At 35.8% G+C, this 25568-nt stretch overlaps 1 protein-coding gene across 3 annotated transcripts in view; it reads left to right on the top strand.

Annotated features, from left to right (window-relative positions):
• mob2b (MOB kinase activator 2b) overlaps nt 1-25568 on the top strand; it is a 51396-nt gene that overhangs the window by 7204 nt on the left and 18624 nt on the right. Inside the window, exon 1 of one of the 3 annotated variants that reach the window (XM_067389572.1) lies at nt 17678-17975. The exons of 1 other annotated variant lie outside the window; for it this stretch is intronic. In XM_067389572.1, the coding sequence (XP_067245673.1) occupies nt 17902-17975 (74 nt within the window). In that variant the 5' untranslated portion in view covers nt 17678-17901. Of the gene's footprint in view, nt 1-17677; nt 17976-25100; nt 25329-25568 lie in introns of those variants that run through there. One more of the 3 variants, XM_067389571.1, reaches the window with a different exon arrangement.

The following is a 25568-nucleotide window of genomic DNA, read 5'->3' as shown; positions in this document are numbered from 1 at the left end:
TATTAGTTAAGAGCGAGAGAGACTGAAGGAATACCCTTGCCACATATGTGTGTGTTCATGTGGATCAGATCTGTTGCCTGTTCTGCTCTAATGCTAGTCTGTGTAAGTGTGATGGGTATTAGTTGACAGTTTCTTCCACTAGCTGGAAAAACAAAGAGCTGTGTAGCACCCTTGTGCTTTGCCAAAGAAGGGAAAAGAGGCTCTGGAGCAGTGAGCCGGACATGACGGCCCTCATGAGTCTGTGCGGCTTTAAACATACCTGGCGTAAATGTATACTTTGTTGTCTGAGTTTGCTTTATCTTTACCTTTTGCAGTAGTAGATGTATTACCAAAAACACAGAAACTGAAATTCAAGTTGTCATTTAGCCAAAGACCGAGACTGATGCTGTTCAGGGTGTTGTGTTCTTAGGTATTAAATTAAACCAGTTAGGTCTGTCATGATAACTACTTTTTGTTGGGTGATATATTTTCCCAGAAATAATTATATATTACTGTTATTTTAAGACCATTTTTTGCCACAGAATAGCTTTAAAACTGAATGCGCGGATCCAGAATACTGTTACACATCTGGTTTTCTTTCTCAATTGTTTAGCTCACCTAAGCCATAAGCAACTGTGTTTACGAGCATACTTGCAGAGACATGCATTTTGACAGCAGTTTGCATGTATGCGTCCTTTCAGGCACAAATAGACGCGACATTCGGTCTTCGCATGCATCTGCGTGTCTCGTGCAGAAAACAGCTGCACGTTCAGAATTGAGTTCTCTTTCGCATGTTTGTGCAAATGGTTTAAAAACACTTTAATGTTTGAACTGACAGGACATAAAACAAGTTCAAGTGATAACTTTCATTGTATGATGGTCTTTTTTTTTTTTCGTGCCGCCTCGGCCAAATATTTTTGGATTCTGAACACCCTAGTTGAGACTGACATATTATTGAAGCCCTTATGTATTTTTAAATAAAGTAAACATTACTTTACTTTTCATGTAGTTATTTAAGTGAACAGGAAGTACACTGCAATTGCATAAAATGCATGTGACCAAGTTGGAGTTTTGAAGCACGTTTCTCTGAACTGAGCCAAGTTGTTTATGTGTGCAAAGGTCTCTGCTAATAGAGACCTGTTATGTGAATGAACTGCTTTAAGAGACAGAATGGCTAAGATCAGTCTGTTTAAAACTGATAAACCTGGTAGTAAGTTACATCAGCACTCACTTAAGTAATGGCTTTATGAAGTGTTTATAGTTCTGTTTCGGATGAATTGAAAGTGAAAGTAAACATGTAAAACTGCTTTGTTTCCTTGTATATCCTCCTGAACGTGTTTGCCGTACATGTATATGAAGAAAAATAACGTGCTGTATACCACTTCACTTCCTATTTCTGCTGTAGAAAATGTATGTGACTTTGTGCTTCCTTGTCTCAAAAATAGAAGAAAAAAAAAAGCAACCTCTGGTTATCTGAGGTTGTGGTGAAGGCAAACAGCCTCTGTCAGGTGTGGGTAGAGTCTATTTTTCCTCTCTGGCTTTCAGTATGTTTATTTTCAGAGGTAGTTTTGATGCAGTTGGTCTCTTTAATTTTTGGGTGAACTATCACTTCAAGAACCAAATGCGTCACGGTACATTCACGTCCAGAGCCTGGTGTTATAAATCCAACGCAGTGTGTTATAGTAGTTTATTATGGAGCCATGCTGGATGAAGAAACGTGCCTCTCATGTCTCTCATGTGAGCTGGTGGCGTCCAGGCCTGTGAGTCACACATCCCTCCTCTCTCTGTTCTTGCATCTCTTGCTTGCCAGGTCCAAGTGACGTCACGGTCGTAGCCTGCGGCCGTTGGTTGGGAACATGTGTCCCCGCTGCCGGGGCACGGAGGATGAGGAGATGAGCATGGCTCGGGCCTCCCTGCAGGCCCCGGCGCTTTTTATAGATCCCAGCCAGTTAAGCAGAGACTGAGAGAGTTTAAAGAAGGATGTTGGAGACGTTCTCATTATTCTTCTCAAAATCACATAGTGCACGCTAAGAGCTTGTTGTTGTCCTTTAGACAGGAAGCATCTATCTTTAGATCAGGCCTCATGCGATTCAATTAGGCTGTTGTCACACTTGGTTTGATTGCCTGGTCTGAAGCTGAGTTAGACCTGCGTGATTAATTGACATCAAACTGAAATCACAATATGGCTTAGTGCCGTTATCAAAATGCTGAGGATTTCTTTTCCCCCCTCCAAATCATCTCTTCTATATTTGCATCTATACCCCTTTGTTGTTTTGGGTCCAAACTGTGGTATATTTGTGTCAACAATGTGAGTATATCAGCAGCCCTTGAACTCTGTAACTAGGTAGCAACTCTGGATTAGAAGATGCCAGCTTCATTGTGTGTTTTTGTTTTTCCATATTTTTGTCCCGTTGGATTTACCCACCTATTCCCGTCTATCTTTAAAGGCAAACTTTGTTCAGAAAACCACTTTCAAAACCAAAAAAATGAAATGAAATGTTGTAGTGACAAACAGGTCCATACCAAAAGCGCTGGCGTAGATGTGTTGATATCTCTGTATTTGTCTTCTTGCTGTTCTTCCTCTCACGTGTTTTTCAGTTCCTACTCTTTCTGATGACCTACATTGCATCCTCAAACACAGCATGTGCAAGGGTGTTGCTTTCTTGCTTTTATCTTTTCCTCTTGCTCCATTTGTTACTTTTGCTTTTCTCATCCTCACATTGAAGTTTGCAAAACGTCTGGAATGGCTTGCATCACATTTTTAGGGTTTGCATACTTAAATGCAGTGAAGAAAAATGCAAATGGGGCATGTGAGAGAGAGGGATTCCTATTGAAGCTTGTCTTTTCCTTGTATGGAGCAGGAATGGGTTTTAGTTGGATTATGTTACGTCCTGCAGGCTTCCCCTACACCTCACAGATCAACGGTGAACATGTGATCTGAATCTACATCACTGAAGTATTTGAAGTGCTGCAGCTCCTGCTCTGCCACATTGTTCATGTTTCTGTGAACCGGCAGGTAGTAAACCTACAAAGTAGAGCTGCACCATTCTGGATAAATGGAGAATCACGCATTTGTTTTAGCTTTAAAACAGAGATCACGATTCTCCCACGATTCCGAAAAGACAACTAAACACAATAACCTAATTTACTAGTGATTTTGACAAAATGCTAATTGTTGCAGTCTATTTTTAAAAAAAAAAAGTAATTCATTAATTTGAATTAGATTAAAAAATCAGTTTGAATGAATGATTCAATGACTCACTCATAAAGACTTTTTCATTACTAGATGAATCTGCGTTTGAGAAAGAATCTCTTGAATGAATGATTCAGTGACTTTAGTTCATTCAACAGTATTAGTATCATTAGTATCATTCAACAGTAGTTGTCAACACCTAATGGTGAAACAGTGTTATACAATCACAATACAATCGTAATACGAAGCTTCAAGTTAAGCCCAAAGTATACTTTCCTTTTTTCGCATACGCAAGTGTCAGCGTAAAGTGCACGTGACGTGAATGTACTGTTCATGCACCGCCAGATTTTCGTAACCACACATACTTTGTACGCTCAGGTTGCACATTTCATTTTATTTACATGGGTTGCAACTCATGGCGAAACTCTAATACAAAGTCGGATTTGTTCCTGTAGTTGGTGACTAAGTCTCATTTAGGCTTGCTGCGATAGTCTGTGTTCAGCCGCAACACCAGTTACATCACATGCCCACCGCGGTACCGCCCCCCACCATCGTTTTGATTTCTTTTTTTTCTTTTTTTTTTTTAATTATAATAAAAATAATTTAGTTCACTGCAATTAAAAACTGAACATGTCTGCTCAATTCAGCATGAGCAGAACAAGAGTAGCAGCACAGATCAGCAGCAGGAGTCCGATTTCATTAAGACAGTGAGGAGCTGACTGACAAGACGATGGCGGAAGATTTGGTTTCAAAGCGGAATGTAAAAGCGCCTATTTGGTAATATTTTGGATTTAAACCCAATGCTAATAGGGAACCTGCAAAGGATTAGTTGTGTTTTTCTAATTGTTGTTAAGAATGATAATAACGAACCCACCATTTAAGCAATTGCCGCCCCTGAATTGGCGCTAATTCGAAATTACTGGCGCTCAGCGTTTCAGTTCATTCCTATGAAAGCTCAACTTCCATAGGAATGAATGAATTGAAAACGCTTGTTCTGCTCCGCGCCTTTATGCATTTTACTTTCGCTTTCAATTTAGTGCACCCCCTCCTGGTGATACCGGTATTACCGGTGTTGTCACAAGTTGATCAACCAGTGGGAAAATTCTCATCGTCACATCCCTAGTCCCTTTGGATAAGCGTCAACTTCATGACGGAGTACCTGTACAGATCAATCCAGGTGTACTGTATGTAATTCTTACCAAATGACCTTGCAGGTCAAGATTTACCTTTGTTGGAATGGACTGATATCATCTGTGTACACCAACACATTGTCTTCTGTGAGTAAGCCATACTTGCACGCTCATGTCCAGGACTGTCTGCAATAAGATTACCGTTGCTGTGTGTAAAGGGCAGGGAAGGTTGTGCAAGTTGTTGACCTGTAGTAGCCTTCTCACAGTCAGAACGGATAAGATCGAACAAAATAATCTCCTGTAAAATCACCTCTGAGCTGTTTAGGGATCAGCCGTTTCTCAGGGCAAGAGGATGCGTTTTTCCTAGCACTTCTTTCACAAGTTGAGATCTATTTTGTGTGAGTTTTTGTTCTTGATTTAAATATTTACCCCCGGTTTCACAGACGAGGCTTAAAACTCACCCTAGACTCAAATGCATGTTTGAACTGAAAACAACTTGCACTGATATATCTTAAAATATATCGGTGCCATTGTTTTGTCTCAAGATGCACATCAGTAATGTTTTTCTCTAAGGCATGTTTGCAAAAGCTGCTTAAATGCCCTAATTGAACTAAGGCCTAATCCTGGCTTAATCTAAACCCTGTCTGTGAAACTGGGCCTTAAATGCATATACAAAGTTTTTGTTAGGACACAAAGCTGGTCAGTTATTGGTTAAGGTGTTTATCATGACTCATTCATTTTATTTTAAGCTTGTATTGCTGATTTTGCTAAATCTGATATTGTGATTTGTTTACTTACTAAAGATAGCAGCCTGAAATCAGTGGAAATCTATTATTTAAGTCTCAAAAGGGTTGGCTTAACTTTTTCATGCAAAGCAGTGATGCTGGAAAGAAAAAAGAGGTGTTTATGTCTAAAGTATGAACAATGTGGAACTATAGTTTATTCGGCAGCTATTTTCAGAAGAGATTCTGTAAGATTTGAACATTTTGAGCTGTATGATGAGCTTTAGCCTTAAATTTTTTTTAATTACATTAATTACTCTCCCTCAAATTGTTCCACATCCATTAGACTTTTGTTGTAGAGCTCATCAAAAGCTCAAACGTGCTTGAACCAACAAGCTTTGTTCTTGCGCATCAACCAATCACGTTTGAGCTTCCGTTGATTTGATGTGCTCCATGTACGTGCGTTGATCTTGTTTATACGTGAACGAAGGCCTAAATAAATCTGTTGGTCATATAAAGCGATCGTATCTCTTCAGAAGACTCTGATTTAACCATTTGATTCACATGGATTATTTTTTGGTGAACATTTTGAAGCAACAAAGTTTTGGTGTAATGGACTTTCAATGGAGAGACTGAAGTAACTCAGGTGGGAATAGACAATAAAACGCTTTTGAATATGAATTTGAATTTATTTGAATTTAAAGCTCACTTGGCTTTGTTCTAGATCATTGAACATCACCTTGTGGTGTCTTGATCTGTTTCATTAGGTTGTACCTTTGTGCAAAAATGCATTCGATCATCACCTGACTGCCTTTTTCTTACAGACGCAGCTGTAGTTGCTGGAGGCCGGGGCGGTTTTTGATTTCTCAGCAGGTGCTAGTTGCAGCGTTGCATAATGGCTGTCTTTTGCCATTCATGTAGATTTTAAATACCTTGTCCTTAGTCACCGTCTGCATGTCTGTAGTGTTGGCACTCAATAATAGAGTTACATGTGCCGTACTTGACCTGGCTTGGATTTGCAGCTCTCCTGAACTTGACTCCCTTGCATTTCCCATATATGCTCTTCATATCTCTGTGCATGTTGACCGAGTGCCCCTGGAGTGAGCGCAGCATCATCATCTGAGCGTTATGTAAGTGTTAGCCAGCTGTGGATGGAATGCACTTCAGTTAATGCCTGCGTAATCCAGCACTGCCTCTGCCGATGGTCATGTAGAGACGGAGCTCCTCTCTCTTCAGTCTCCAGCTCCCATCATAACCCTCTTCCTGAAGGATTAGGGGATAGATCCGTCCTCAGCACTGCTATACAGCAGCGACCCCCTCAATAATTTCTCAGTCCGTTCTGCTTGCATTGCATTGCTTTTAGTGATTTCACATATCATGGAATTTGTCCATGCTTTCTTTGATTTTTAGAGTTTAATGCGGTGATATTGGAACATTCATAACACAAATCTTCCTACCCAGTCTGCCCAGACCATACTGAAACTAATCTGTTAAAATGGGTCACCCAGAAACTGTTGTTCTGACACATCACAACCATGAGGACATTAACATATGACCACCTGCATTTATATATATATCAGTGATTTGGCCTGAACAGTGAAGTGCAGCAGTAGATGGAGGTGAGCTAATTAAAACAGAGCTCATTTGCCTAAAATCTTAAAGGCACTGTAGCAAAAAAAAAAAAAAAAAAAACTGATTACTTTGAATAATTGTGTGGAAATGGTCATGTCAACCGAAATGTTATTCATGCATTTATATATGCATGCATTTATTTACATAATACATATGTGTTTATGCATTTATTTACGTATGCATTTATGCAGTTTTTTTGATGCATTTATTAATGCATGCATTTATTTACATATTTATGCATTTATTTATTGATGCTTTGATGCATTTATTGATGCATGCATTTATTTATGTAATATATATGCATTTATGCATTTATTTACGTATGCATTTATGCAGTTTTTTGATGCATTTATTGATGCATGCATTTACGTATTTATGCATTTATTTGATGCTTTGATGAATTTATTGATGCATGCATTTATGCATTTACGTGTTTATGAATTTATTTAGTGATGCATGCATTTATTTACGTAATATGTATGCATTTATACATTATATATTAGGAATGCAGTTATATATGCATGTATTTATTGTTTTTGATGCATTTATGCATTCACTGATGTGTTTAATGCATGCATTTACTAACATATGCATTCATGCATTTATTTACACATGCATTTACATGCATTTATCTATTATCTATTTATCTATTTATTTTTGCATGCATGGATGTTACTGAGTTGGTGTCCTGGGTGGTTTCTAGGTGGTGGTTTAGTAGCCCACATCAAAAGTTCCTTCTAAGCTTCTAAGCCCAGCCTTACATGTTACCAACCAATCCTTCCTTAGTAACAGGGGTACTAACTTTGCTGTATTCTCAGATAAGCTTTTGCATTTCTCTAAAGTAAGATCTGTAGTGTTAACTTTCATAAAATCTAATTTATCCAAAATGCTTGTGAACTGTTATTGCCGGTTCTCTTATATCAGTGAGGTAAAGTTTGCAGAGGATACAAGCTGTATTTTCCTTGTCCAAATCTTTAAAATAGAAGTTGGTTCCGTAAATGTGTTGCCCTCGTTCTCAAATGAACATGTAGTACATCATTAAGAACATCTATTTGCTCCTAGGGCAGTTTAATGTTATTAACTTTTTATTTACATATTGATTCAGGTCATAGTAGTGCGTTGTAGAAATTTCTGGAACCGTTTCGTTCACGTACACCTGAGGCTGTCACTTTCAAATTAGTCTCTTCTAGTTTTGTTTTTAACCATGTTGCTACTTAATTTGATAATTTCTTTCAATAAAAACAGATTCAAATGCTTTGAAATGTCATCCCAGCCCATGTGAGAATCATATATAAGAAGAACGAAAGAACACAAGATGTGGAAAACATGCATTGCTACAGAAGTGTAGAGCGTGGCTCCTTAATTGCTTTTGGTTTGTTCTGTGATCTGGCTTCACAAACACACACCCTGATCCTGCCCGGGCTTGCTAAAACACACAGGGTTTCCTCGCCCTGTTCAGGCTCAGCTTGTTTTGCTATTTAGGGGTATATTCACACAGTCTCTTGTGCTTTTGTCTCAGCAACGTTCCCTCAGCCACCTGCCAGAAAGGAGCATGGAGGCGCTGGTTGATTGGCTGTTAATGGGGCATGGGAGGTCATTAGCTTCCGCTCTTTCACAACACGCTTTTCACAACTGGCTCAGTTTGTACAGCTTCAAAGGCCTTTCAAACTGGTGCGCATTGCCGGCTCGCTGCTTCGCTTTCGACAAATTACCATCAGCTGTACAGTGCAGAAGAGAGGACAGCATCACATCAATGCCACTGATTACTGCAGTGATATAACTCACACATACACATGCCGGCTCTCTCAGACATGCTGTCGTGGATCACCCAGGACTGGCATTGCGCTTAAATTTTCTTGTATTAAAATGACAGTCAAAGTGAAATCTGACCCAAGTGCCAGGCTCGAGCCAACAGGTGTGCGAGCAGACTTTGAGACACTTGGCCATGTTTGGACAGAAATGCATACACTGCAGTAAATACTGTGTACTGGCTTCCATTAAAATTAATACAAATAAAAAAATGCACAAATTGATAAACATTTTATTATATTATATTATATATTAATTGTATTTTATCAAACCTGTATGACTTTATTCCATACGACAAAAAAGTACAAATGTGGAATAATGTATTTTTTCATTGCTGTTTCCCATGCATATAATATAATATAAAACAATTACAATATAATTACAATAATGCTGTATTCTGGCTTGTGCATATTTCATTATATATACATATAATTATAAAATATATGCATTTTATAATTGTATATGCATTATATTTTATATTATAAAAATGCACATATTTACATATTTAAATGGAATTAATTACTAGCCTATATGTTATGTTTAGAATTGTTTTATATTATATTGTATTATTACTTATAAATGAGTAACAATTAAAAAATAATAATGATGTTTGTTTAATTATAAATAGTAAGTGTTGAAGTATTTTGGCTTTCATTAAAAATAATAAAATTAATAAATGTATTATATTAATTACAAATGAGTAACAATTAAATAATGCTGTTTAATTCAGTAAGTGCTGTATTTTGACATTCATTAAATAATAAAAATATTATAGATTTATAAACATGTCTTGAATATAATCAAATGTAATGAGTTACTATGTTAATATTATTAATAAATTATATTATATATTAAATAGCATAAATAAAAACAAAGTTGCTTATTTAAATGAGTACTGTGCAGTTATCGTTTTTTAAAAGAAAAAAAAAATAATGTAATTTTGTGTAAAAAAAAAAAAAAAAAAAAAAAAGTATATTTAATGAGTCAAGAAAGATCATATCTGTTCATTTGTCAGTGGAAAGGGAAGGTTGAGTTGTGCATTGCATTATGGGATTGCTGGCTGTATAATACAGAAATGGCAAATGTGTTGAATCTGTAAAGCTGCGTTTCTGTGCTGCTCCAGCAGATGGAGCCAAAAAACTGAAGTTTGCTCTCTCTGGGTGGAGTACGAGTTCACCCACGTTCCTCCAGATATTGGTTTGTGATGGTGTGTGGCATTAACCCTCTGTATAAAAGAACTGTGCACTAATTTGACTTAATTACTTCTATCTAAAATGAATGCATATTTTAAAGTTGATTAATGCAACGTGTTGATTTGGAAATACCTTTACATTCAGCTGAATTCTACTATAAAGAACGCTGCCTTCACCTCTTCCTCTGTGTTCGTCGTGGGTGTGTCTGTGATCTTGAGTTGGAGACAGGAAGTGGGATTTACACCTTCCTCCCTGTGAGGTGCAATGAGAGCGTTTCAAAGACTTGTTTTAGTAGTGTGCATTACTCTTGTGTTAAGAGGGAATAAAATGCTTCATTAATATTTCATGGCTAATGAAGCTCAGTCTGAGTCTCGTTCTCAGAGCTTCATACTCTGATGAAAAGCCGTCGAGATCCAGATCTGAGACTCATAACACATGATGGTCTCCGCTCACCCTTATGGAGATGTTTGTCATAGTTGTGCTCTGTCAGCGTAGTTCAGAAAGGCCTCTCTAGCTTTAGAAAGACTCTTTGGCTCACGGTGGAGCCGCTGACCTCTCGCGTGAGGTCATCAAAGCGGGACACAGAGTTATATTTGTAGCTGATAGATTTTCAGATTTGTTCCAACATGATCATGGATTCTCTGTTACAAAATCCATTCATCTGAAGCCATACAATAACACTGTGTGAGGAACAGACGAACATTTAATAATCAAATAAGCTGGATGACAGTAAATGTCAGATGTGATCAGGATCATATTTGATTTGAGAGTCGCATGACTTGGAATATCGGTCAGCAGTCATATGAATCTTGATCCTATTTATTTATTTATTTATTTGCTGAACTAGTTTTCTAGATTATGCTCATGAAAAGTGGCTGTAAATACAAATATTAATATACATTTTTCATGGTGTTTTGGTTGTAATTTATCATAATATTTTGTAAACATTGCTTACATAAGCTTTCTAAATGCTTGATTATGAGATTATGCTTATAAAATTACCAAGTACTAAATATTATTGTTGTTGTTGTTTTAAAACTTGTTTCTGCCCGTGTGTGTGTGTGTGTGTGTGTGTGTGTGTGTGTTTTTCTATCCCAGTGGGGACTTCATCCTGAATGCACACAGACTCATGGGGACTCGTATAACCGCAGAGACCTAAATTGAGGTCCCCAAACAAGCTTATAAATCACACAGAATGAGTGCGGGTTTGGGTATGGTTTAGGGGAGAGAATATACAGTTTGTACAGTATAAAAATCATCATGCCTATGTAGAACTGGATGATTAATCAAGAAGTAATCAAAACCAAAATTCAGAACCTTTTAACCGACATAATTTTCCCATGTCAGTGTTTATATGTTTAGTGATTTAGTGTTGTTGTTGTTTTGATGAATGTTGTATTCATATTTTAATGCACTTATCACATTTACCTAATTTGCCAATAAACCAGTTTTATTGATTGCAATAAAGATAAAGCTATTGGGACGCCGTGTCTGTAATTAGACACACACACACACGCATTATTATTTATTTTTTATTTTTTTAATGTCATGACCACAAACAATACTTGATCATCCTTCTGAGATTGTCCCCATTGTAAAACCGAACGTTTAAAAATGTAGGAAATTCAACATTTGATAGAAAATGCTTATTTAAAAATAAAAAAAGACAATAATTACCACTTTAACCAGCAGGTGGCGGCAAAGTAGCGTTTAATTGCGCATTTATCAACCTAATCATTTTTCACTGTTTTTGACTAAATATTAAACATAAAATAACTAGATTTAAAAATACATTCTGTCAATGTGAAGTATGAAATGCTCACAAAATCTCATGAAAAAAACAATAACTTATCTTGTGAATGAACGACAGAAAGCAAGCGCTGCTCTCTTTATAATCACAGCAGCTGTCAGTCAGTTATCAAATTTTCATGTTGCGATTAATTGATGAAGCTTGTATCGCGGTATACGGTATTATCATGATATTAAAATAAGTTGCGAAACCATTTTTGTCATAGTTTAACAGGTTTAAGAACTCTTTTTGTAATAAAACAAAAAAAACTCTGACTGAAATTTTCAAACAGATTAAAATGCAAAGGAATTAGGCTATAAAGAACAACAGATAACACTTTACTCTATTTAATGCATTAACTAAGAGCAATAGCTACATTTGTTACAGAAAGTGTTATTTTTTGCTAATGTTAGTTTAGAAACACAACTGATCATTGTTAGTTTTATCTCAGGTCCATTAAATAAGTTATTTTGATTTTAGTAATGTTATTAAATAGTAACTAAGTATTTTTATTGTCGGTTTAGTGATAATGAATTAACATGTAACCTTTTTAAGTATTCAGTATTTGGTGCTGTGATGAACAACACTGAGATTACAAAAAAATGAATGGCTGTTTGAAGCATTTTAAAAACTTCACTAGCGCAGTTACTTTGTTTGCACGGTTTCCGTGGTAACCGCTGCATTTCTGCTGTTCCATCAGCGCCCTCTGCTGTCAGAGAGTGAACGCGCACTTTCATTCAGCTCGTCTCCTTCACTGGTTCGGTCATGTGCTTCTCGTCCACGTTGGGATTGTTTACATCTGAGCGTGTGTCCTTTTGACGCAGAATACAGCGGTGTTGTGCATTTTATACGATTGATGGGTAAAGTATTCTTAATTGCCTCATAAAAAAATAATAATTGGTAATAAATTATTTACGGTATTCTGAAGTGCCGACGATTACAATATCGTGCATATTCATTATCGCGATTTATCGCATTACCGAATATCGGCACAAGTCTACAGTCAGTGCAGCGCAAGATCAATGATTTCAGCACACTTGTGAAAACACACATTTATATAATCTAACTAAAGTGCACAATAAATATTTAATTTTTGATGCTTTTTTTTCACATAAAAGTGTGGAATCTGATGGTTGAATTGAATTTAGCCGAGGAGGAACACATCTTTTATTTATTTTTTTATGCCGTCTTATGTTTGAATAACTAAGTTAATGCTCTGCCTGACTATTAAAGTGACTATAATCTGATTATAAACTAAGTATTACACTACTGATGCTCAACACACCAGCAAATGACTCTCATCGGTAGTTTTCCAGCTGGCTTATAATATTGCGGAAGTTCTAAAGAATGCGCCGTGCATATATGAGATTTTGATATTAGGTTGTGTCATCCAGACATATGCCTACAGAAAGTCCTCATAAAACATAAAAAAACAACGTGTGTGTGTGTGTGTGTGTGTGTGTGTGTGTGTGTGCGCTCTACCCAAATCCTCTTGTTGTTTTCCAGGGTGGGGAATTCATTAGCATGGATCTATTTTTGTAATCTGTGTCATGGTAAACTGAGAACGAGATGGATGTGTTGGCTGTAGAGATGAGTTCTGTGTTGATCACTCATGCTGCTGTTTTGAATTATAGTCATGATGTGCCTGAGATTTTCTGCATCAAAGTTGAGCTAAACTAGCAATTCCTATAGCTTTAATGTTCATGTTCCGATAACCAAGACTCGGGAGTCTCTTACCCACCGTCCTGAAGTCTAGCACGCTCTCGCATTCCCGCTTCAGTGGGTGTTTGGGATGAACTGATGCTAAAATTTGCAGTGTTTAGTTTTATAGCACACGCTGGTCTGGGTGGAGCCGCTTCGGAGCCCACACCTCTAAACCAAACCTCATCCTGTCCCTTCCCGAACAAAGTCAGCAGTGTGTCCCAAATCTAGCTCTGCTTAAGAACCAGCAATACCCTTTATACTTTCATTTAGAGCTGTAAAGGAAGATTTAGAATAAAATGGTTGTTTTTGTGTGCAATCGAGGGCAGTGAAGGGTTAAGAGACGGCCAAGTCTGTCTCTGTCTCAGTCGGATCAGTCAGCCTGCTCACAATTAGTGGCTAATGAAATGCTAATGAAAGTGAAATGGAAATCTCAAAAAAACAGAAGCACCAAACCATGATTTTTAAGAGGGGTTTTTGGTACACCGCTTTCCATAAAGATCTGCATGTGAACTACAGCTAGTAACCACATCGCCACTGTGTGCCCTTGTGACAAAGAAGTGCACTTCAGTATGGACTTATTATGAGAATATTAAGTGTGACACTTAATTGCATGTTATTTACAATTAAATGAACATTTATTATAGTTTAAATTTATTAAATGCAGTTAGTTGACCTTAAGAGTGTTTTTGACTCACTTAAGTAGGTATAATTACTTCTGTGAAATATGGTTAAAGTGTTAAAATGTACTGACAAGCATTTATGGTAAACTAAGATATACTTCAATGCCATTTCAATTGAAATGTGCACGTCATGTATTTCAGTATTTGTAATTACACATTTCTAACAATGAAGTTGCAATTGGGGACATTTAAGATATATTAAAAAAATAATAAAGTACTTTAAATGTGCTCTAGTATGTTAGTAAACACATCAAAATAAGTGTACTTCTTTTAAGTACGACAAAACATCATTAAACATAATGATTTAAAATTTAAAACTTTTTTTTTTATACTTGACATTTGTTACAAAGTGCACTTTGTGACAATGTGACAAAATGTTACATAGCCCATTTTTAAGTGCACTTAAGCTGCCTTTTTTATAATATAATATAATACTATTATAATATAATATAATATAATATAATATAATATAATATAATATAATATAATAAATGATTAACAATTAAAAATAATGCTGTTTATTTAAGTGTGTCCTATATTCTGGCTTTCATTAAAAAAAAATATATATATATATATAAATATATATATATATATATATAAATATAAAAATATATAAAAAAAAAAAAAAATATATATATATATATATATATATAATTGCATGTATAAACATTTTTTATTTAATGTGTGTAAATGTAATGAATGTTGTTATGTTTTATTTTATGTTTTATGTTATGTTTTATGTTATGTTTTATGTTATGTTTTATGTTATGTTTTATGTTATGTTTTATGTTATGTTTTATGTTATGTTATGTTACTATAAAGGAGTAACAATTAAAAATAATAATGCTGTTTATTTAATTAAGTGTGCGCTATATTCTGGCTTTCATTAAAAAATATATAATTAAATTTATAAACATTTTTTTATTTAATGTGTGTAAATGTAATGAAAATATTATATTATATTAATTATATTATATTATATTATATTATATTATATATTAAATTATAAATGAGTAACAATTAAAAATAATAATGCTGTTAAGTGCGTGCTATATTCTGGCTTTCATTTAAAAAATATATATAATTAAATTTATAAACATTTTTTTATTTAATGTGTGTAAATGTAATGAAAATATTATATTATATTAATTATATTATATTATATATTAAATTATAAATGAGTAACAATTAAAAATAATAATGCTGTTAAGTGCGTGCTATATTCTGGCTTTCATTTAAAAAAATATATATAATTAAATTTATAAACATTTTTTATTTAATGTGTGTAAATGTAATGAAAATATTATATATTATATTATATTATATTATATTATATTATATTATATTATATTATATTATATTATATTATATTATATTATATTATATTATATTAATTATATTATATTATATATTAAATTATAAATGAGTAACAATTAAAAATAATAATGCTGTTAAGTGCGTGCTATATTCTGGCTTTCATTTAAAAAAATATATATAATTAAATTTATAAACATTTTTTATTTAATGTGTGTAAATGTAATGAAAATATTATATTATATTATATTATATTATATTATATTATATTATATTATATTATATTATATTATATTATATTATATTATATTATATTATATTATATTATATTATATTATATTATATTATACAGTTTTTTATAAGTATACTTTTAAGATTTAAAGTACACTACAAGAGCACATTCAGTACAATTAAGCACGCTTCTTTCTCTCAAGGGTAAACCGCGAGATTAATGATCTTAATTGGATTGTTTTTGTCAGCCGTGTTGGAGTGAGTTTATCTCCACATTAAACTGGAGGATGTAAAGGAAACCACTGCTTTGTTTACTTTCTATGCATTTATTCAATGATATTCTGAACTACACAATCTTTTTGTCTTTTTGTTTGTGTTATAACTTGAATATCTGTGCTACACCTTCAAGAGTGGAAATAACCTTTAATTTTATTGAAACATTGTTATTTGATGGATTGTGTTACCAGAAGCGTTTCTGGTGAAATGAAGTTTAGAAGTTCGAGATCTTACTCTCTGATCAGGTAAGGTCTGACTCAAAAACACTCCAATACAGTGAACTCTCAATTGTTTTACATTAGGCTTCTGTGAAGTATGTTAGGATTGCACAGCAAGAGGCCTTCCACATGCACCTCCTGCTTTGCATTGTTTGCCGTTGTGCTGATGGACATTACAAGTACCAGACGGTTGCATAACTTCCTGTTGAGATCCCTCTGATGGATTGCCAATTGACAGTGAAAGCTCTCTGCTGGAAACTTTCTCTTCATACACTGACACTTTCTCAGACAAGGTTTTAACCTGTAACTCTGCTCAAGAGGCACATGCCATATTCTTCCTTCCTTTATTATAGACTTCATTGTGGTGTTTGAGAGAGCTTTGGTGTCGGTTACCCACACAGAAGGAGAGATGTGAGACTGATCTTGTGGCTTGGGAAACGTGATGTGCTTGTAGGCGGTTCTGCTCAGGGTGATAAACTGATAAGAGTCACTTTCTGTAAGAATGAGCACTGCTCCATTCTCTCATTCATTCATTCAGGTCTCGACTCTCCAGTGACTTAAGCATGTTCTTGTGTTTCTTAAACTGTCAGTCAAATAATGTACACTGCCATTCAAAAATTGTAAGGCTGAACACCGTTACTGACAATCCTCATTTTGGCTGCGTGAGATTCTCCAGCTTTGTTGTTGTTGAGCTGTTAAAGCTCCGCCCTCTTCTGGAAAGGGGGCGGGAGCAGCAGCTCATTTGCATTTAAAGGGACACACACAAAAACTGTGTGTTTTTGCTCACACCCAAATAGGGGCAAATTTGACAAGCTATAATAAATTATCTTTGAGCTGAAACTTCACACACACATTCTGGAGACTCTTCACATTGAGACTGATATTACATCTTGTAAAAGGGGCATTATATGAGTCCAAATTTGATAAAATTGTTCAAAAAAGCTTATGCAATTATTGAAACTTAAATTACACAACATTAGGGGATGGTAAAGCATTCATTTCACATTTGTAAGGTCTACAGAAGTATGAATCTTAATTTGTATGCTATCCATCCCATATCTAATACCATTCAGTAGTCCAGGAAACACTGACATGAATAAGTATGTCAATGGTTTATTGGTCAAGCAGGTTTAGTTCTTAACTACAGGTGAAATAGACTCACAGGTGCACCAGCTTCATCTCCTTCAGCGATCCATTCTTTTCCCAGGCAGCACAGTTTCATTTGCAGTAATATTTGAGGAAAAGAAACAGAAAGGCTTGGCTGCTTCTTTCTGAGGAAGCACATAAACACAGGAAAGCCGTTTGTGTATATGCGAGCGTCTCGGAAATGGCTCCAAACAATGTATCGGCACATTCCTGCCTTTCTTTTTCATAAGGAGCCGGAAGTAGTGAAAGTACAAACCCCTAAAAGACAAACTTTAACCTCGAATATTCCCACAGCACTCTGGGCTAGTTATATAACGCACAAAGCTTACTCTGTTTGTGCTTTCAGAACAATGTTACACAAACATCATCGCAAGTCAAACATCAGGTTAAAGCACACAAAAAAAGCCTGTTCTGCAGATTCTTAAAATAACTTGGAGCTTCCCACAGTATTAATAATAACAGATTTTTATTGGCATCAATGGTTCCATGAAGAACCTTTAACATCCATGGAATCATTTCAATGCACAGAAGGTTCTTCAGATTATTAAAATGGTTCTTTTAACTGAAAGGTTCTTTGGGGAACCAATGATGGATGTTCTGTGGCATTGCTGCAAAAAAACCCTTTGTGCAGGGTTCATATTGCTGTCCATCAATGGTTGCATGTTAATCTACGTGGTTTAGTCCTCTAGACACCCTTATCAGAGACAACAGACAAGAGAGGAACTTATCCAGAGACCACAGCTGCAAACTTCAGCTCTGTAACCCTACGGCTGTGTATGTCTCGCACGTATGGCTGGGTAGGCAGACTGCGTTGATGTTCTTTATGTCTGCCAGAGTTTTAGGAAAAGTAGAGACCCGTTGTTCATTTTGTGAGGTGGTTTCCAAATGGCGAAATCCGAGGAAGATCCGGCGGTTGATTTCGAAAACCCTCATGGTCTTCTCTGGACCCTCTTCCACAGGTACGCAGTTCTTCTCAGGCAGTCAAACAGTGATCGTATTCAGTGAGCCTTCTAATAAATAGCAGTGAGGTTTTGCAAAACGTGATATAGAGTTCTACATTGGCATGTTTGCAAAGGAGAACTTGAGCCATTTGAAAAATGTTGTCTTTTTGGGATCGGCTCAAATATACTAAACTATTTGAAGTATTTCTAGCTTCATTTCATAGGTTGTGTTTTCACAGTCCCCCTTGCATCTTTAGGGAGTTGTTTACCCAAAAAATGAGTCATTTATGTTGTTCAAGACGAGTTACATAATGTATTTTCTCCTTTGAATCACAAAATAAGAGGTTTGACAGAATATCATAGCAGCTCTTTTTCCATGCAACAAAAACGGATGCAGATTATTAAGCTCCATAAAAGCGGCATAAGAGTAGTCAGTACGTGATAGCTTTGTGTGAGGAACAGAAAGCTAAAGAAATCTAATTTATTCAGTGTTTAAACTTGCTGTTTGAAGATGTCAGTGATGGCGACACCATTGGTTCTTGAATTTTCTTGAGGTTTGTACTTTATCCCTGGAAAACTCTTGAAAACAGTGATATTTTTGAAGAGGTACTTGAAAAGTGCTTGAATTATTGAAATAAAATATATAAAAATTAGTGATATAGAGCCATTTCCCATGGCTATTAGCGTGATAAGTATATGATACAGCTTTCATTCTTCAGGTTCATTGTAAAAAATCAATATTTTTGTCATAATATTGAATGGTTAAGGGGATTTCACATGACTGACAGCGCTAGTCAATGGATTGATCTCTTTGAATTGCTTTGCTTGTCGGTTGTGCCTTTTTAAGGTGTTCAAAGTTAACATAACTTCCTTGTTTACAACCTTGCTTCATCAAAAACACAATGTTGTGCTTTTTGTAAAAAACTAACATGATGCGTGATCTCTCCTCTCCCTCTGAACGAAGTCCAATCTGATAGTTCTCAGAAAATTAACTGTAACTTATGAATACTAATGACAAAAAAAATGACTCTTATGTCTAAAGAAACGTTGAAATGTCAGGTTTTAAATCGTGCAAGTCAAATCGAAAACAAACATTCTGTGTTTATGTAATCTGTATGAAAAGAGAGCCATGTCAGAAGTCTGGGATTCAGCTCATTACCCGCTAATGCGGCCACGCCCACGGAGCCAGCGCTATTCAGACACAAATTCAGAGGCAATACATGCATTCATCGTCTCAATCGTGTATTTATTGTCTCAAAGTGTTTATTTGGATGGTGAAGCCATGGTTAGCGATCTCTAGAAGACATGCCGTTAGTTCCTAGTTCCTTTTTTTCTTTATATGAATTTGTGGCCTAGTGTTGTCAAAAGTACCGACTTCGGTACCTATTCGGTACTGAAATTTTAAAAACGTGACACTTTGAGCGCTGTTGAGTGGATTCGTAAACATCTCTGATTGGCCGTTGTTTTCATGGCTCATCGGATATGTCTGTGATAGGCTTCAATGATCAACGCTGTAAAAACGTTGTAAATAGTCATCAATTAATCTCTTCACCAAGCGCTTACACAGATACACACGGGAGCGTTTGAAAGCAGGCGTCTATCGCGGATCGGTCCACTGTTGGATGCCTGCTTTCAATCGCTCGCGCTCCCACTTTCAAAACGCTTTCAAATTCAAACACTTCCGTGTAATTTCAAATGCTCCTACGCGCTGATCAGTGTAGCCAATCACAGGCATATCCGATGAGCGCGTCAACACCATGGCCAATCAGAGATGTTTATGAATCCGCTCAACAGCGCTCAAAGCGTCACGTTTTTAAAATTTCAGTACCGATAGGTACTGAAGTCGGTACTTTTGACAACACTATTGTGGCCTAAAGGTGTACAGAGCGCCCTCCGGCTGCAAGTATGAATTAAAAACACCATTCCTGAAATGTCCTCTTCTTCTTTAGAATAATTTGTTGACTAAATGTGCACAGAGAGCGCCCTCCGGCTGTAAGTATGAATTAAAAACACAGTATCCAGCACTCATAGTGATGACAATAAATATTACTTCTAAGTATAGAAAATTGACATAAATATATAAGAATCCATCAATATTTCTCCAAATTCGCTAAAAGCCTATATGAAATGCCATAGAGGTAACCTAATTGTTCAGACACTTTGCATCACAGAAATACATTATATTTTAAAGAATATAATAGAAAACCATTATTTTAAATTGTAATAATATTTCACAGTATTGCTGTTTATGATGAGCTGAGACATTATTACAGAGTGTTTGTTTCAGAGCCTACCTGACTGAAAGGCCTCATTAATATGCTAGTCATTTCAGGTCATTATTATGTGATTCTTTTGTCTTCTCGGGTGTAAATGGCCCATTATTTATGCAGATTCACGCCGCCTCGCATACTGTGTTTCTTGACAAAAAGTGTCTTACAAAATTTAAATCTCTCTATTGTTTTATATGAAAGAGTAGTCAGCATAATTTTTACATAATTCTTAAGCAAAAACTCTAGTCTACAACCTTCAATACCCAAAATTCTTGTGAATACAGATTTAATATACTGTTTTTGAGCTTTTGCCTTATTTCAGTGACTTAAGTTTTTTGTTTTTTCAATAACCATGCATAAACATTATTCCTTCAAAAACACAAACATGTACATACAAGTTCCTCACATATTATACAGTGAATACAGTGTAATGACACTTTTTTCCATTTAATGAAAAAAGCACAAATGTCAGAGCATGTCAAAACTTCTCCAAGCCCCAAATCAGCCTCAGACTCCAAAGGGTTAATGGTGTACTCACACTAGGCACTCTGAAGCATGCCCGAGTGGATTTGACCCCCCCCCCCCCCCAAAGCTTGGTTCGTTTGACTAGCGTGATTGCTCCGTAACGTCCCCTGGCGCAGTTTGTTCAACCGTCCCTGGCCTGCTTGGAAAAGGTGGGCCAGAGCGCGGTTCAGTTGGGCTCAAGCATGTTACGCATGCAGTGTGAGCTGATCCGTGCCGGAACTACTTTAGTGTGTGTTACTGTCATCATTATGACAGCAAACATCTTTATTACTACTTGGATAGCACACTTACCAATTCATGTAATTAATTTGAGTGTATTTATTTGGGTTTACAGCGGGTCTAGTTCTCAACTCCCCAATGAACAGGAACAGTTTGTAAGTAAAGCTGCAAATTCAACTGCACTCTGGCTCGGTACTCTTGCCTAGTGTAACATACCACTTTATCTACACCAAGTATTCCAACATTATAATATAAAATATGGTGCAATATGTAATAATTTTGTCTGCTAGAGGTCGCTAGAGGTCTATTCAAAACAAAGGCATAGCTTGATGACGCCAAGCTTGAGTGCGGAATCTTGGGACAAGTAGTCTTCTCCACAACGGCTAGTGGAAAATAATCGGGATTGGACTCGGGAAGAAATCATGTTGATGGATGCGATTATTAACGTTACTGTAGTGTGAAGCAGAGCAGGAACGAGTGTTGTGGAGCTGAACGAGGAGCTGGAGCGATTGATCAACACACGCCTCACGAGCAGCGGGACTTTTATTATGACAGTCACCAGCGCTGCTTCCGCTAATCCGGTCATGAGTATGAGGTAACGCAGCTCTGTTTATCATATTAGATACATTTGAGAGTGTTGAAAATGATGTTATAACGTTACTCTGTGCGTTCACTCGGCGGCTGCTGTGAGACACTGTTACACACTGCAGTAAGATAGATCCATTTTACAATATCATATTAAATGCTGGATGATTGTGTTGATAAATGGCATGCAATTAATTTTAAAACGTATTGTATGATGGAGAAAATGCCGTATTACCGTTACTAAAAATAAAGCTGCATCTGATTATGCTATGTTAGCTACTTCACAAAATAGTGTTTTTCTCTGAGGCGTGGTAAAGCATGGTACTCCTTACATATAAAGAATAAGACTAAACGTGTTGAGCTATACAACAATAATTAGTTTTCTGTCTATAAACATAACTAAACAGTTGTTCTCTTGTCTATTAAAACATGTAAATATTAAAGCGTCTTTGGTGTTTCCATGGTTTCTACAAAATAAAACCAGAAACCGAGGGTATGACGCCTTGGTTAAAATTGGAATTTTCTCACGATTTACAAATTGTTGGAAACATTTGGGATATTGTAAGTACTCAAGTGAACAAAATATGTAACACTGACCTTTTGGCTAATTTTACTGCAAAATTCTTACATATTGCACCTTTAATTGAACAATAATAGACATTATAAACTTTGCATTTAATATACATTGTTAAATAAGTTGTATTTCGGATATCCTATGTCTGTAATTAGAGTAAAATAATATAATAAAAATAATAAAGAAATTGTTTAAGTGCTGAATTTAGTCCTTGAAAACCAAAAAAGCAGTGCTTGAAGTCCTGAAATTTCATTTTACAGAATCTGTACGAACGCTGTGAATAAAAAGGGAAATTTGAGTGTTTCGGCAGAGATAATCCATGATTAATGAAATAAGTGTTTTATTTACAAAATATTGGTTCAGAAGAGTACTTTTTTGTTCTTGTGGTTGTCAGTAAAATGGAAAATTTTAACATCTTAAAATGGGGTTGCAATGATGTGCTGCTGAATAATATTTGCATATTTTTGTCTTTTATCTATTGCAGTGTTGTTTCATGCCCTGGATAGATTTCATTGGTCAACCGCATTAAGGTGCGGTCCCATTTACCATAGCTCGGCAAGATTTCGTGGCTCAATTCCAGTCTTTTTATTTTGCACGGGGGTTGAAAAATTGCAAATTTCGTTCATGTTCAAGTTGATCACTCGAATTTGCCAACAGAAAGATGCTTGGATTGAAAGGGACTCAAAATTTCACCCCACCTTTAAGAAGTAAAGATCCTTGGTAACTAAATATATATCCAATATATTTTGGTCCTCTGAGGTAAAAAGCAGGTGCCTATCTTACATTCCTAAAGCACTAAAGTTGCTAAGAAAACATTCAAGGCACTCGGCGTCTACACGTTTGCGTCACTGCTTTCGTAAGCTAGCCTTTCATTTTCTCTCACCTGTAGAGGCAATGAAAGAATCTTCTGTTCTGCCTCCGTCTGCTTCCCTGCCCCTGGATTTTTTTTGCCCCCCTGGACAAACGCAGCCTGTGAAGGCTCTCGGTCCACGTCAGGCCCCTCTCCTGTCCGCTCACACAGGCCCTCATTATTTTCACCGCTCCCACGTACAACCTGACGTCCGTGCCTCATTTTAGTAAGCACTTTTTCCAGTCTTTTTTCCAGCGTTTATTTCAGGCTGACCTTTTAAGGCTAACGCAGTAATAATTGAAGTGTTTAGATTAATGTGTTTCAGCTAAAAATAAGCAGTGGTGTATGGGGACTTCTGTGTATATTCTGTATATGAATAGCGCATGTATGCTTATTTTTATTTTATATATTACCAGAAAGATGCATGGAGCCTGCGAGTCTCTATCTAACATGTGTTTGTCTGTCTTGGCATGCTGTTAGATGACTAAAATACTAGTCCTGGGGCCAGACCGGCCCTTCTAGCTTTCCAGTGTCGAGTCTGAACATGCCTTCAAGCTCTGCAGAAAAATTCCAGTCTGATGTTCCACTGTAAATTACATTGTCAAAACACGAATTGCTGCACATTAGCAGCTTCCAGTACGTCACGACTTCGTCAAAACATGCCGCGAAGGAACCCGTTAAGGAAATCTTTCATGGGTCGTTGACACATCGAGCGGTTCTAGCAATATTAAAAGTATTTTAAACAACATTTTATTCGTTCTCTTTTTTCTATGACTTCATATTAGTGTTATTGATATAGTATTAAAGTTTTTGTTAATATTTCGACTTAATATTAAAACAGAAAATATAAAAACTAAATTTAAGTTTTAATAATTATATATATATATATATATATATATATATATATATATATATATATATATATATATATATATATATATATATATATATATATATATATATATATATATATATATATATATATATATATTTTTTTTTTTAGTACTTCAACTTATGAAAAATGTCAGTAACTAGCTGAAATAAAATAGATTTACATTTTATGTACACTGCCCTCAAAAAGTTTGGAAGCACCCCTGGCAAAGTGTGGTTTCAGACGATATTAGCATAAATCCTTTTTTTTTTTTTTTTTTTTTTTTTTTTTTTTTTTTGGTGCAAATACATTAACGTAACTTGACTATCATTGAAGACCATCAATAATAATTTTCATTTTGATTACATAATAATGGCAATATAAACATGTCAAAGTCAGACATGCCCCTTTGCCAGCTGTGATGCTGGTTACTGGAACTTGGTTCAGGTTTGTAAAAGATTTTTAGGTCAGCACACCTTAATAGCTTCAACAATTAATTGCCAATCCAGTTTAGAATACATTGAACCAATCAGAACCCAGTTTAGGTCAGATAATGCTGGGTATTTTGATGCATCGACAATTTAAGTTTTTTTTCTATGTATAAACTGTTTATATAATATAATATGTTTTCATAGTTTGTTTTGTCCCTTATCAGAGCAAAATTATCACAAATTAAAAAGGATTCATGCCAATATTGTCCAAAACTCCACTTTTCTATTTTTTCCAAACTTTTTGAGGGCAGTGTATATTTTATATTTTATTCATTTTATTATTTAAACAAACTGATTTATGATTTATAAATGTGACCAGTTAATGCACCTTAATTATAAAAAAAATTGTACATCCATAATTTGAACTTTAACAACATTTTTGTAAGTATCATGTTACTAAGTATTAAGTGTATTATATATATATAATATATATATATAGCCTTTGAAGCCTTTGAATGGTTGATAAATGAAAGTTTGTATGTCTGTATATAAGAAGAAAACAAAATATTTCTGCATTATATTATTGCAATATAACTATTGGAATCATAAATGTTTGTTCCCCAGTTGTGAGTTAATGCTGCGGCAGTTATTTGGGGGAAATCTAGTTTTACTGTACCCAAGAGCCAAGCACATTGTTTTCTACATCCAGCGTGTGTTGAGAGTCACATGGATGATTTTTTTTTTTTAAACATTCCAACTATTGCACATTGGCTCCTCCCATCTGTTCTGTGATTGGCTGGAAGTTCAGCTGAAGGAGAAGCGCAGCAGAGCGACTGTTTTGCTTGCAACGCTCCTGCAAACTCTGGACTGACTTTAGCAGAATCTATGGTCGCGTTGAGAAGCGCGTCCGTCATCACCGTTACCCGGGCGTTTGGCAACATGGTCGGAGATCACACCATAACCGGAGACAGCGCGCTCGCTCAGAGGTCTCCTAAAAACGGATTAAGCTGTAAAATGGTCCTTCAGGCGGTTGGCAAAGTGCTGAGGTAACTCTCTCCGTGCTCTTTCACTGATTTGAATGATTTTTCACTCAACTTCTTCACAGTGCGCTCATATGCGCGCGTGCGCCAGAGGAATGTGCGCGCGTCTGTTGACGGAATGGAACTTTCCACTAACATAAAGTTGTTACCAATGCATCTTTAATGTGCGTGTAATTTGCACGTTTGCCAGGTTTCTTTAAGCAGTAATGATATATTATCTTTCCACGTGATGCTCGTATAGATCAG

This window comes from Chanodichthys erythropterus, chromosome 7 (assembly GCF_024489055.1).
Source record: "Chanodichthys erythropterus isolate Z2021 chromosome 7, ASM2448905v1, whole genome shotgun sequence".
NCBI lineage: Eukaryota > Metazoa > Chordata > Actinopteri > Cypriniformes > Xenocyprididae > Chanodichthys > Chanodichthys erythropterus.
This window is presented reverse-complemented; position numbering and strand designations above follow the sequence as displayed.